This window comes from Lutzomyia longipalpis, chromosome 2 (assembly GCF_024334085.1).
Source record: "Lutzomyia longipalpis isolate SR_M1_2022 chromosome 2, ASM2433408v1".
Lineage (NCBI taxonomy): Eukaryota > Metazoa > Arthropoda > Insecta > Diptera > Psychodidae > Lutzomyia > Lutzomyia longipalpis.
Window position 1 is genome coordinate 37,392,871 of NC_074708.1, and position 15,074 is coordinate 37,407,944.

Genomic DNA, 15,074 nt, shown 5'->3' on the forward strand with positions numbered 1-15,074 from the left:
AGATCAATGAAAAGGAAGCTGAGTGTTTTGTTTCACTGATTTTTACTCATTTTTAATGAATTTTGAGGGAAGAAAATGCAGGTGCTAGAAGAAGTATTAATTAGTACCTATGTTACATACCTATACCTATATTCTTTAAATTCTTTAAATTCCTTAGAAACTGTTCTTTGAAAATTAAAGGTACTTACACTGAAAAAAATTAAATTGGGGTTAAAACGATGCGAGGAAGTTCTGCAAAGGGTTTAGAATGATATTTTTTTTATATTCTATTTTTATATATTCCAAATTTCTCTTTAAACATTGGGTGAAATTCACTAGTCAGTCAGACTAAAGATTCCTTAAAAAAAGACCTAAGTTCTCTTAAGGTCTTTTGTTTTCTTAAGAATATCTTAAGTTTTCATAAGATTTCTTGAGATTCCTTAAGAAAAATCTTTAGAACTCCTAAGAAAAATTTAAAATTTTTAAACTTTCTCAAGTGAAACTTAAGATATCTTCGGTAAAGCTGAATGGAGCTAAATGCGAATTTTACAAAGTTATTTTTTATGATTGAATTCGGGCATCAAAATTCGAAAAATCATAAAAATATGCATTTCGCTCGATTTACTTAAGAATTCCTAAGTTTCCTTTAAGAAAACTTAAGAATCTTAATTTTTTTAAAAGAATTTTAAGGAAATTCTTAAGAAAACTTAAATCTTTCATAAGGAATTTTAAGTCTGTCGAGTCTGTCTGACTAGTGAATTTTACCCATTAATAGAATAGAAAATGCATGATTTTTAGCTTGACAAAAAATTAACTTTTATTGATAAGTAGAATTTGTTCACTGATGAGCTTTAGAATTATGCTTTAACGGGGAAAGCTCTTTTGTGAGTTTTAAACCCAAAAAGAAAGTCCTGAAATGTTTGTTCCTGTATGCGTGGGAAGTCCCTAAAAAATCCTTATTGCATGGTAAGTTAAAGTGAAAGTTTCAAATCTCTGAATGAAGACTTTAAACCCTAAAATTCTCTCTAATCGGAGACTGCAAAAGAAAATTCATAAAAAAAATATCTTAAAGCTTCTTTTGCAAATTAAACTTTTTCTTCTAAAGTGGAAAGAAATGGATTTTATTCGGCAAATTATTTGCATGTTTTCCGTCTTGTAGATTGTCTTGAATTCAATATCAATTGTTTTTGTGGTAAATATTTAATTTCTTAAATATTTTTCTTGTTCTTAATTTTCATAATTATATTGTGAATAGTTGAATTAGAAAAGGATATAACTCTAAAATTGTTCTAAAGCACATTTCCAAATGATTTAGAACTTTTTTCTCCTCATTCCTACTTATATAAAATGTTCAGAGAATCATGAGCTTTAAAGCTTAAGACTAAAAGAAAGAAGAAAATTCTAATATCCTTTTTTTTCATCTCAACATTTTGAAATTCAAAATTTTCCCACAAAATTATCCAATAAAAATTTCCACTTTTGTTTCAATTTCTATTTCAAGCAAAAAAAATTCTCTATAACTATTTTTTTAACCAAGAAAGTTAACTAATTCTCCAAAAAAAATATTTCTCTTTCAGGAAGAAAAAGAGGATGATTTCTAAAAATTATGACTGAATGTGTGGCTTGAATGGTTAGGCAGAAAAAAAAATTTTAATTAAACAAAAAATTAAAAAAGAAGAAAGTAACGAAAGTGAGTGGAAGGAACAAGAAGAAGGTGCAAATAGATGGGAAAAGTGTGTTAAATCGCCCACCAAGAGACAATTGTTATATACATAGTGTGTGGATCAGGAGACACATTGAGTGGTCAAAAGAAAAAAAAACATTAAAGTTAAAAACAGAAAATAAATTAAGTCTTAAAGTTTTTCCCCATTAAACTGGGGAAGGAATCACGTGATAATTTATGTGGGGAAAGAAGAGGAAAAAAAAAGGAGCAGGAAATCCTTCATTTTCACCAACGCGGATAGTTTTTTTGAGAGGATTTTCACGCCACGAGCTTGTGCGCAAAGAAGGCGGATGGATGGACACGACGACGATCACGAAGAAATGGGATAAAAGAAAATGAATAAAATGCTTTAATTTCGAGATTTAGGTGGATGAAAAAATTGCGGAAAATCACTCAGAAATAAAATTAAAAAAAAAGGGAAATAACAAAGAAAAAAAACCGTTACGTTTAAATATAGGAGTAACTATATAAGAAAACAAAATGGCGCAGAAAGTTTCTAAATATGGCGTATCGGAGCTTTTGATTTAACTCTCTCACAGAGAATTTTGGAAAAATATTTTATTTTAAAAGAAATTTTGAATTTATTTTGAAGGATATTTTGAAACTGTTCAGAAAATATATTTTTTTAATCTCTAATTTAAAAAAGAAATATTAAATTGATTTCTTTTTTTTTTAATATCCTTTAAAGCTCTGATAGCTTAGCTTAGAAACTCATAACTAATTTTAACAAAAAAAAATTAAGCATTGCAAGATCAAAAGAAAACCATTAATTACAACACAAAAACAAAAAAAAAACAATATTAAGGAAGGAGAACTAAGCATTGAAGGAGGTAAGAAAAAATATTTAAATTCGTCTCTAGAACCTAAAGAAACAGTGACGCAGAAAAATCCCTTCGCTATGAAATATAACTATAGTTAAATATGAAAAGATAAAAATGTAAAGCAAAAAAATATAAATATTAATAAATATATTAAGCATAAGTATAGTTTATATTTTTGCTTATTGAACGATACCTAACTTATAAATAAATAAAAAATAATGGATTAAATAAAATTAACTTAGAGACAGAGTTGTAAATAATGAAAATAAAAAAATATGAGAATATATGAAAAATAAATAAAATGATTTCTTAAATGAAATTACGGACATAATGAAAAATAAATTCTAGAATTAACTATTGAGAAAATAAGTAGAAAATAAATTTATTAGGATGAATGAGGGTAAAAAAAAAACAAATTTTACTTTATTTTTTCTTCTAATTGAAACAAAGAGTTGGGACAAAATTATTCTTATACGAATTGAAAGGGAGAAAGAAAAAGAAACAAAAATAAAAGGTGAAAGGTCAAACAAGGTGAATGAGAAGAAAATGTGGATTTTAGGTCTTGTAAAATTAATATATTACAAAATCTAATTAAAATTATATAGTTTCTGCGATTAGGAAAAATTGAAAATTCTATCATTTAAAAATGAAAAATTGACATAAAATAAATTTTAAATATTTTCTTTTAGATAAACAATTTGAATATTGTAATTAAAACTTAAATGAATTAAAAGAAAGGCAGATTGAAAGTAAAAAAAAAAAACGTATAGAGAAAGAAAAAAAAACAATCTCTTATTGAAAAAAAAAGAATAGAAATTATGGTATTAAATTTAAACAAAAAAAAACATATTTTAGATGCGCCTTTATTAATTGCGTAAATTTAAGGGTTAATATTATTAAATTATTACAAATAAATAAATGAAGAATTACATTAAAAAAAAGAAGAGAAAAAACCGTGTAATCATTAATTAAAAGAAAATCATCACAGAAATACCAGAAAAAATCACTTTTTAAACTAAAAAAAAAAACAACCACACACATTAACACATTATGTAATTATTAAAGAAGAAGAAAAAAGATTAACCGTGTTCGCTTTAGTGTTAAAAAAAAAAACGGGAGATAAAATTAATAAAATTTATTATTAAACACAAAATAATCATGAACTAATGTCGCGTCATACCATTGAAAATATCCTTAAAAACAAACCAAAACTTCAGAGTAAAAAATCACAACAAATCATTTAAAAAACATGCCATAAACACTTTAAAAAACTTAAGGACAAAACATTTGTAGGAAAAACAAACCTATTTCTCTTCACTTAAAAAAGAAAATTTCATTGTAAAGATAAAAAAAGGAAAAAAGGTTAAATTTAAAGAAAAGAAAAATTTTAACGTGTTCATAGCCTTTCGTATTGCAATAAGTACTAAAAAAAATCAAGTAAAACATGAAGAAAATCTTAAAGATAAAATAACAAGTAAACTTTAATTGCCATTTAACTCATCCATAAATCCAAACAAACAAACAAACCATTATTAAACAGAAAATAAAAAGAAATCAATGAAAAAATCCCCCAACAGAGTAAATAGAAATCTATACCAAATAACTTTTACTATTAAAAAAAAAACAAGAAGAAGAAGAATGATAAAAACTACAAGCTTTCTAATTCGTTATGATTTTTTGTTACTTAAATGTATAAAAAAAAATGATGAAAGAAATATTAAATGAAAGAATAAAAGGTCTAATAATAAGGTAAAATCTAATGAAAAAAAAAAAACGTATTTAAAATTTGAAAACTAAGAAAAAAAATCTTTGCACTTCCTCTTTAACATTATATTTAACAAAAAAAATGAAAGAAAAAAAACAAGAAAAACTATTATTAAAGAATGAAAAAAAAAATGAAGAAAAAAACTAACATTAAAAAAATATTATAAAGGGTATATTAAATTTAAAAAAAAAATAAAATAAAGAAATTTAACGTAAAGGCATTTTAGGAGCACTGAATTGTAATAAAAAAAAATTATGAGAAAATGTGGGTGTAAGAGAATGGATAGAAATTCAAAATATTTCGCATTAATTCCCCTCACGAAGGAAAATAAAAAGAAAAAAAAACTAAACCAAACACCACCCCCGATCCCGCTGAGAGGAAACAAAAAAATATTAAAATGAAATAAAATATAGAAGATAATGAATTTTCATTATCGTGTAACACATTATGAAAAAGAAAATTCACTCCCATGAATTAAAAAAAAAAGAAAAAATTTATAAGGATAGGAAAATGAAGAAGAAAATCATGAAAAGAAATCTGTCTCTTTGAGAAAAAAAATTGTTATTTATCTTTCTTTGACAATTGAAAAGAAAAATAGAATTATTTCTTCTATTTTTTCTCTTCCTAATTTTCATTTTATTTCAGTCTGTTATTTGTTGTGTAGAAAATGAAAAAATCTATTAAAAGATAAATTAAAAAAAAAAAATTTCTGAAGAAGATGCGGTTTCTAGTATAAAGAATAATGCTAAAATAGAATGAAAGAACAGATCAATAGAACAATCTCACACACACAGAAAAAAATCTCAATGTGCAGAATTTTTCAATCAAGAAACTTTCTTTCAGTGCAAAAAGAACTTTATAGCAAACTTTTGAATTTTATTCTTTTCCTTTTAATTTAAAACACAAATAAAAATCGCCAGAAAAACTTTCACATTGAATTCTATCTTTCGGACCTAATCATAATAAATTATTGAATTTTAAACAACAACAAAAAAAACCAAAAAAAAATATAATTACCATTTATTGAAGGAGGATGAACTATTGATTAGATATTGTTATTCTGTATAATGTTTGACCAATAAAACAGTTGATGAATTGACACAACGGGCTTCTTCCTCTTCTTCTTTCCTTTTTTTAGCTTTATATTTAGTTGAAATCTCCTTTAAAATAATTTTAAAGGAGATTTCAACTAAACTTTAACGATTTTATTTTATTGAATTTAGAAGATTCTAAATCAATTTTTTAGGCATCGTAATATGCGGAGTTTCCGTAAAAAAACCTCTAAAAGGTAAATATGTCAATGTTTTTTTACATGTCTCATCCTAAATTGGAAAGGTAACAATTAAACAGTGATGTAGTAAGAAAATTCAGACAGACCTAGTTTAGCTTTAGAGATAAAAAAAAATATTTTTCTACCTAAAAATTACATGAATATTGTAAAAAATGAATTTTCAAACATTAAAAAATTAAGTGTTATAAAAGAAATGTCAAATATTATAATTAACCTTTGGAATGCGGAGGCCTTGGTAGTTACGTAGAATGCGAAGGTGGGGTCGTTGAACGACCCCAAAAAGAAGGCCAATTTTCTCCCAAACTATACAACCTGGAGTTGTCGGGTTAGTGCCTATAGATTCCTTATATAGTCCTCTTGCCCCCTGCACCACAAATTCGCCACCCGGAAACACACACAAGAAGATATTAGGGAAAAACATTTTTCACACTTTCTTCGTGAGAAATTTGCCATGAAGTTGACCGCAACCACTATTTTTTTCACTATTTCCCCACATTCCCCTCACTTCCCGCACCGTAATAAATGGCAATATTTCTAGAAAATTCTTTATTCTTTTCAACATTTATGTGATTCTGACTATGTTTTATGTTGTTTATGTTACTTATTCGCGATAATTCTGACACTGAGATGGTAAAGTGAGAAAGTAAACACAACCCTTCAACCCCCTTCAACCATATGATTTATGATGTGACTAACTTCATTCTAAGAAATTTTCCGCAGCATGGCCGTTACACCAATTTTTGAATTCCCTTCTTCTACATTTTCCTTAATAACTTTTCTTGTTGTGGACGGATTAAGCTGAAATTTTTACACAACCTCCTCAGATAACCAAAGAACTTATTTCCAAAAGATGGAAATGGTATCCTTTTTATTTACGGAGATATAACACGAAATATAGCGCTGGGGTCGTTCAACGACCCCGCTCCGCATTCCAAGGGTTAACAACAAAATTTAATAGAGAAATGTCTAACGTTGACAGTAAAAGTCTTTTAGCTCTTACGGAGCTTTTCAAAGTAAAATTTGCAAACTGAAGAGCTTTTCTTCATAAATTCAAACTGTACACATAACTCAATCTCATGGCCTACTCTGTGCTGATATTTCCGATTCTTCATGAAGGATCTTCTTCAGGCTCTTTAGGACTTTAATTCATTCAATTTATCTTATTCCGTCCAGATGGTCAATTAACCAGAATTTCTGCTTTTCTTCTTCAATTTTTTATCTATAGAATATTTCTAATTGAATAAAAATCTCTCAAAGTGTTACTGATACTCTCTGACCTTTCTGATCTAATCTTCCCCCCCCCTACCTTTTATTTTATAAAATAAAATTCATAAAAAACTAATTGAATGATAAAAAACGAAAATTTCTTTACGAATTCTTCGTCAATTTTTAGGACATAAAATGTTTCTTCTTTACGTAATATTCTCATTTTGTGAGATTTCCCTTCAATTGAATACTTTTCCGTCTTTGCGCAATAACCACGTCGCCATAAAACGCGCCAAAGCGCCTCCCGACAACACGCTGAAGGATGACGCGAAGAAGGGAGGAATGAAAAAAGTTCTCATCAATTGGAAATCCATCAAAGAAAATGGAGATTGCCTCAATAAAATGCCGCTTGTGAGCCTTTTCCTGGCGGGCGTTAAATTGGAACATCCTATCGTGGGTGGGTGATGCATTGTAAGACTTTAGGGGGTGGGTGTGTGTGAGGGGTTAATGTAGGTCATATCGGGCCAATTTCTCATTCATTCTCTGCCTGAAATTCTGACTAAAAATCTGCAAAAATTCACATTTTGGCTGCTTTCTTTTCACCATTCGCTCAAAGGTCACAAAAGGGGTTAAAAAATTCACAGAAAAAAAAAAATAAAAGAAAAAAGTCAAATTTCTTCGGTGTACTAACACATCACAAAATCAACACGTGTATTTTGTATTTCCTTCTTCCTAAAATTCTATTTATAAAAAAATTGAAGAAATTCTATCAAGAAGCCTTCCAATTAACAATGATGAGACACATTTAGAAGATTTTGTTTTGCTGCTCACTCTGGGCGATGATTTTGACAATTAAAACAAAGAAACTTTGCCACTTCTGGCGTGTGATTTCATGTGAGTAAATTCGCGCTTCATTGGCCCTCATCTCCCCTACAGCATGAGGCGTGGGGGGCAATTTAACTGCAACACGATGCTGGTGTTGGATCAACCCCTGAGCGTTTTGTAATGTTGAGCCGTGTGAATTCTTCTGCAGTTGTCGGATGAATACCAACAGTATTCATCAATATCTTCATCGTGAGACCGCATCTGGTTAAGGGGGGAGAAGGGAAAAAGTTTGTTTATTGCTTTGTTAGTAAACTGCCAGTCAAATATAATCTTAAAAGGGCAGTGATGAGAAAGTAATTTGTAAAATTTTCGTCAAATGCCTGAATTTTGATAAAATATCACTGCATATGAAACCTTTTTCTTATATTTTTTTAATCAAATTTTAACTAAAGATTCGATTTTGATAAAGCTCTTTTCTTTCCTTTTCTAACAACTTAAAAGTTGTTGTAAGATTTTGTCAGTTTAAGGTCTCTTTTGAGAGTTAGTGAAATTCAATGTTTTTATTTTTCTTGGGTTTTTTCTTAAACATGGTTTTCCGATGTTGGTTACATTTGAAGCCTAATTTTTGAAGAGTATAAAAATCACTTTCGGCCATCTTGTGATTTTGCAACTTTTTCAAAGAACTGCCCTGAAACACAAAGGTAGGTTTTTCTCAGGATCTACTGGATGGATTTAGATGGGATAAAAAGCAATTGAAAGTAGAAGCATTAGCGAAGAATGTACCGGAACAGATTATTGAATTTCAACTCAGAAGTTGAGAAAAGTCAATAAGAATATTTGTATACTTTTCTCAGCTGCTGTGTCGAAATTCAAAATTCTGTTCCGGTACATTCTCTACTAATACTTCCTCTTTCATTTGCTTTTTACCCCATCGAAATCCATCAAGTAGATCCTGAGAAAAACCTACTTTTGTGTTTTGAGGAAAATCTCAAGATGGCCGAAAGTGATTTTCTTACACTTCAATAATTAAGCTATAAATGTAACTAACATCGGAAAACTATGTTTAAGAAAAACCACAAGAAAAATGAAATCATTAAAAATGTGTAAATTCCAACAATTTGCCCAAGAGAACCCCCTTAAGTTTACAAAATCCTTTTCTTGTTAATTAATAAAGGAAAAACAAAATATTTTTTTGTTACAGAAAACAGTTAAAAATATTTTTAAAAATGCTTTAAAAGTAATTTTGAAATTTTTCTTTTAAAAAAAAACCCGATAAAAGAAAGAAATAAAATGTGCAAAATCTTTTAAGATTTTTCACAGAATACCAAAAATTTTATAATTGACGAATTGTAAGAAAAGAAAATATTATATTCCTAAATCTTGAAAGAAAATAATATTTCATCCGTTTTTTTAAATTAATTTTTCAGCAAAACATTCAAGCAAGATTCTTGTAAAATTTGACAGAAATTTCACAAAATTACTTTGCACAAAGATTCTACAAAAGAAAGAAAGGAAGAAAATAAACTTACTTGACAGCAGCTGCAAATCCCTGAATAACTTCTCCTGCAACGGGACCCACATAGTGCAACCCCAGAACCTTTTGATCCCCCTCACGCAGGGCGACGCTCTTGAGGTAGCAATACCGGACACTCTTTTGCGGTACAAAGAACTCCGTTGGTTTGTAGTAAGCATGAAAAACTTCCACATTTTCCTCTCCAAACTCCTTCACAGCCGCCTCCTCACTCATCCCAACACATCCGTACTCAAGTGGGGTGAATACTGTTGTTGCCACATCCCTGTAATCCATCAAATCCTGCCCATTGCCAATGACTCTGCGTGCCAGGAGACGTCCAGCAAGAATGGCCACAGGTGTCAGCTCAGGTCTTCCATCAATAACATCCCCCACCGCGTAGATTCCATCAACATTCGTCTCTTCGCGCTCATTCACCGGGATCTTCTTGTTCTCCTCATTCACTTTAACTCCCGCATTCTCCAAGCGTAGATCATCCGTCAGAGCTGTACGGCCAATGGCAAAGAGCACAGTGTCGTACACATCACTCCCTTCGGCTCCCTCATTGCTGCGATACTTCACAAGGTAGCGCCCATCGCTTGTCTTCTCGACGGACGTCGGGATGGTTTTGAAGAGGAAATTAATGCCCTTCTCGATCATTGCACTCGACACAATATCCGCCATTTGCTGATCAAATCCACGCAGAACAATTGAGCGTACCATCACGGTGGCATCGTACCCAAAGCCCTTCAGGAAACCAGCGCATTCCAAGCCAATGTCTGTGAGGACAAAGACATTTTTTTTTGAATCATTTTTTTTAAGCAATTTTCGTGCTAAACAAATTAATTTTCTTTTGAGATCTTGAGAAAAAAATGGGAGACTCGGGTGGAGTTAATTAATTTCCTAAAAAAAAGTTTCAGTGTAAAAAATCCTGAGAAAGTTTCATTAGGATTTTTTTAGAACGTTTTGGAGAAGCTAAAGAAATTATTCTTTAAAAATCATATTAAAAAAAACTTATTTTCCACAATTTATTATTTTTTAATTGTAAAAATTTTTAAATAAAATATTTCTTTGATTTTTTTTAAATTTCATTTTTTTAATAAAAAAAATAATTTGAGACGATTTTGAGTTGATTTATTGGCTTCATATAAGAAAACAAATAAGAAATTAATTTTTTTTAAAGACTTCCAATCAAGGGGTGTTTATCAGAATGAAAATATTCGAAAGATTCGCCAATGAAATCAAAATATTCAACAGATGAACATTTCTTTTTTTTAGTCTTAAAGCCTTTTAAGCCTAAAGAGTACTAAATTCTAGCCAAAGTGAAATTTAATTTAGCATTTTGTAGACTTAAATTTAGTACTTTTTCCCATTTTATTTAGTAAACTTTTTTAGCTAGAATTGACTGTGATTTTGTGTAGAATTTAGTATGTTTTCCGATAAAATTTAGTATTTTTAACTATTGAATTTAGTACTTTTTCGGCTTGAATTTATTAATTTGGCTAGATTTTAGTATTTTTTGAAAATCCAATCTTAAGAAGTAAATTCAATAATTAAAAGTACTAAATTCTAGACGAAAACATACTAAACTCTAGCAAAAAAATATAGTAAATTCTAACTCAAAAAAAGTTCTGAATTCATTTGAAAAAAAAAAAAAAAACTAAATTTAAATTATAAACCAAATAAGTAGGTACTAAAAAGGCGAATGAATACTAAATTCAATCCCGGAAAGTACTCAAAAAGCATTCAATTCAAACCGAGAAAAAAGTAAATTCAAGCTAAAGAAGTATCTACTAATTTCTAGATGAAAATGAGAATATTCAGATCTCTGGAAATAACACCCCTTTGTTTTGAATTTATTAATTCAAAATTCCCTTCAAAATTTATCTTTTGATAAAAATCTAATTTTAAAATTAATATACAAACATTTTTTAATAAGAAAAATCATTTGTTCGGTGACATTTCGTATTTTTCTTGACACCCTTCATCAGGTTAAAAAAAAATTAACTTTCAAGAATAATTAGTTTTTATGACAAAAAAAAATGTAATTCGGTTTTCAGCCTCAAAAATTCTTATATTGAGTAAAATCTTGGGAAGTACTAAATTAAAGTTAAAGAATAAAGTAACTAAATATAAGCTTTTAAAAGTACTAAATTGAAAGTTCTAAAAATTCATATGTTTAAGTGCTGAATTAGAGGAGGAATTAAAGGATAATTTTTTACACTTTCTGTACCACTAAATTTAAGCCTAAAAATACTAAATTCAACCTGAAAAAAAATTATTCGGATTTTAGCTTTAAGAAATCTCCGATTGAGGATTAAGAACTAATTAAGTACTAAATTGAAACCGCGTAAAATACTATTCAGATGATTCACCGAAAATATCAAAATATTCGTTTTTTTTTCATAAAAGTTCCATCAAATAGCCACGAAAACATTATTTCTACGATTACAAAGCACTCTCACAGAGTGAATGAGAAAGATTAATGAAATATCAATCATATCAGTCTTGCCTTTTGATAAGCATTAATAATCATCATGACTTAAGGCCACAACATTATTGCCTCTCAATCTGCCCCTCAAAGACCTCTCAATAGCTGCTCAAGTGTGTCAATTTTTACGATAAACTTCTTATCTTTAACTCTTTTCTCTCTTTTTCTTTGTTTGTTAAATTCTTTGCGCAATATTCTGTTAAAATTTCAAAGGAAAAATTCTCTAAAGAAATATTTTTGTAGGATGCGGGTTTAAAAGAAACGAAATCTTTTCCCAAAGCTTTCGGCGTTTAACCACGCCTTCCTCAGTGGTCATTTTGTCAATTATTTGAACCCTTGTCAACAATCTTCTTTGCTTCTCTTGGCATTTTACACCAGCAGGGAATTTTCACTAGATTTTTCTCAATTTTTCCTTTCTTTTCCTTCTCTGTGAAGCCAATGCACAGTAACCAATGAAAAAGTAAAAACCAAAGAAAAGCAAAAAATAAAAAAAGAGGAAAACTTACAGCCAGCTCCAACGACGAGGGTCTTTCCTGGGGGCGTGGGCATACTGAAGATGTCATCGCTTGTGATGCCGTACTCAATGGCACCCGGAATGTCTGGATAGCGTGGACGTCCGCCCACAGCAATCACGATATGTTTAGCATTGAGCACCCTCTCTGTGCCATTCTTCATCACAGCAACAACATTATGAGGATCCTTGAAGTATCCCAATCCATTCACATACTCCACTTTCCTAGAAAAGATACAAACAGAGAGAGAGAGAGAGAAAGGTGATTATTCCGTTTTGAATTCCAATGATTTGCAACAATGTTCTCTTCTCGCGATAAGACGTCACAAATTGACGATTCATGCTCGTGAATGACGCAAGCATCGCGTGTGCTCTATTTTTGGGTGGGAGAGAGGGAGGAGAGAGAGAGAGAGGAAGAAGAACTCACTTGTCACGGAGATCCACTCTTGTGACCCAATTCACGGATTTAATGTGATTCTGCACGGCTTCCGTAACAGCTGACCATTTGATGGCCACCTCTTCAGGGTTAACTGTCCACCCGTAGGCTTGAGCATCGTGAATTCCTTCCCCGAGAAGGGATGCCTGATGCATTAGCTTCTTCGGGATGCAACCAACATTCACGCACGTCCCACCAAGGCCCCATTTCGTGCCACGCGGTGATGGCGTGACGAAATCCAACACAGCAACTTTAGCACCCAATCCAACGGCTTCCTTGGCACATGCCAAACCTCCTGATCCTCCTCCAATCACCACCAGATCGTAGTCGAACGTTCCTGCAAATACCAAACAATCATTTTTTCATTGAAAATCATCATTTTTCTCTTTGAATGAACAAGGTCAAGGTTAATTATCGGAGCTTCTAGAAGTACATTCATTTTATTATTAGATAGCGTGTCAAAAGGCCTGTCCAAGGGGGGAAGAATGATAAGAATCTCTCTCCCAGCCCAGCCTGCCCCCAGAAAGTTCCGGAACTTACTTTGGGCAGCATCATGACATTGTTGATTCCGGGAGAGGCAATATTGTGAAATTGCCCCTGAAGAGAGGTACAAAAGTATGCCGGGAATGTACCAAAACATCTCAGGAGGTGTACAAGATCCTCCTCAATGGGAAACTATTCATTTCAAACTTCCGGGAATTGCAGAAAAGCGAGAAAATCTCAAAACTTCCGGAGAAATATTCTTTGCAAAAAAATAAGAAAATTCATCCACGCGGGGATGCTGCGGAAAATGCAAATCACGCAGGAAATGACTCTCTACTTACGGCTGGAAAAATGACGGATGAAGGTACATTGCCGGCAGGAAGAGGAGATATTCTTGATAACCGGGCGAAGGATTTTCACAAAAATCATCCTCGCTCAACTTTTCTGCGTATTTTTTTGCTTTTATTTCTCCCCTTAAGCGATCGCAGCGCCCCACCTGACAGTTTGTGTGGTGCTTGCCTTCAACCCGGCATCCGAAACGCAGTTTTTGGTGGAAAAACGTCCCAAATTCGCGGAATTCCCCATTGATTTGCACTGTAATCAGCACCTGGAGGAAATTCCCTTCAACCTCGTTTGCTTTAAATAAGCAGGAACCACGATAAGAGTTCAGTTTGTGCGTGAAGCGTGAGAGAAGTGTTGCTGTTTGTGTGTTGCTGCCCAACCAAATCAAGGCCACCGTAGATTCTAATCAATTTTTTTTCGGTGTGAAAATCATCAGTGAGGGAAATTGCAATGAATTCAATACTAATAACAGGATGCAATAGAGGATTGGGATTGGGTTTAGTGCGATGTTTGGTGCAGAATCCAAAGGAAATGCCCAAATATCTCCTGACCACAGTGAGGGATGCAACAAAAGCCGAAGTGAGTCACTTTTTTCACTTTCTTTGTGGAATTTCCAACATTTCCCTGCATTTACTTACCATTAATTGGTGCCATTTCACTTTAATTTCCTCTTTGTACAATCACTGGGGTGGAAAATGCAAAGAAAACTCGGGGAAATACTTGAAAAACTCAAGAGAAGTCACACAGCACAAGAACAATTTATCTTGAGATTGCAATGAGATGTGTCGCTGCGATCGCTATGGAGGTTCTCATATACACAAAAATTTCATCCCCTCCAAAAAAGCCGCCATTGTTTCGCCATCTGACGGAATTTTCGGGAAAGTTCCAATTGGCGCGAGAATTTTCTTATTGGAGGGAATTGGCGGGAAAATCATCACAATTTACATTTCCTTCTTTTCAGGAACTTCAAAAACTCGCTAAGGAGCACCCAAATATCCACATCCTGGAGGTTGATTTGACAAACTACGACACCTACGAGGGATTGGTGAAGAAAGTCGAGGACATTGTGAAGGAAGATGGACTCAATGTGCTCTTAAACAATGCAGGATACGGTCCAAAATCCACCAGGCTGCCACATACGAAGCACCAGGATCTCGTGGAATGTTTCAACATTAATTCCGTGGTTCCTGTTATGCTAACAAAAGCCCTGTTGCCCCTTCTCCAGAGAGCAGCTGCTGCACGACCCGATGCTCCCATTGGACCCGAGAAAGCCTGCGTGGTTAACATGACATCGCTCCTGGGCTCAATCACAGAGAATACGCACGGAGGCTTGTATGCTTATCGCATGTCCAAGGCGGCACTCAACATAGCCACTAAATCCATGAGTGTGGATTTACAAGGTGACAAGATTATGGCTATTTCTCTCCATCCTGGATGGGTTCGGACCGACTTGGGTGGCTCGAAAGCGCCCCTTGATGTGGAGACGAGTGTTTCAGGGATGATTAACGTCATCCGGGGGCTCACAGCTGAGCAAAATGGGAAATTCTTGCAATACAATGGGAAGGAGCTTGCTTGGTAGAAGAGGAGAATCCTTTTGCAATTAATTTGTATTTTTTGTGAGATTTATTTGGGAAATAAAAGCATTAACATGAAAATTATTTGTTTTTTATCCTTATAAAAGAAAAACAAAT

General features: G+C 32.1%; 3 protein-coding genes across 4 annotated transcripts in view; 2 read left to right on the plus strand and 1 right to left on the minus strand.

Moving 5' to 3' along the window:
* Positions 1–5,392, plus strand: part of LOC129790576 (basigin-like) — a 49,917-nt gene extending 44,525 nt beyond the window's left edge. The window contains exon 7 of the mRNA XM_055828140.1: positions 1,557–5,392. Within this exon, the coding sequence (XP_055684115.1) occupies positions 1,557–1,593 (37 nt within the window). The 3' untranslated portion in view covers positions 1,594–5,392. The remainder of the gene's footprint in view (positions 1–1,556) is intronic.
* A 2,066-nt stretch (positions 5,393–7,458) lies between these two features.
* Positions 7,459–14,202, minus strand: LOC129790591 (thioredoxin reductase 1, mitochondrial-like). 2 transcript variants are annotated; one of them, XM_055828156.1, is made up of 5 exons: positions 14,022–14,202; positions 12,550–12,895; positions 12,118–12,347; positions 9,140–9,899; positions 7,459–7,871 (listed from the first exon to the last, which is right to left on the minus strand). In XM_055828156.1, exons 1-5 carry the CDS (start codon positions 14,035–14,037, stop codon positions 7,742–7,744), a joined length of 1,482 nt encoding a protein of 493 aa, XP_055684131.1. In that variant the 5' UTR covers positions 14,038–14,202; the 3' UTR covers positions 7,459–7,741. The 2 variants fall into 2 exon arrangements, with proteins under 2 accessions (XP_055684131.1, XP_055684130.1); XM_055828155.1 differs by lacking the exon at positions 14,022–14,202 and adding an exon at positions 13,383–13,498.
* Positions 13,834–15,038, plus strand: LOC129790592 (C-factor). Its single transcript, XM_055828158.1, has 2 exons — positions 13,834–13,962; positions 14,345–15,038. The coding sequence occupies exons 1-2, from the start codon at positions 13,834–13,836 to the stop codon at positions 14,960–14,962; spliced, it is 747 nt and encodes a 248-aa protein (XP_055684133.1). The 3' UTR covers positions 14,963–15,038.
* The last annotated feature ends 36 nt before the right edge of the window (positions 15,039–15,074 follow it).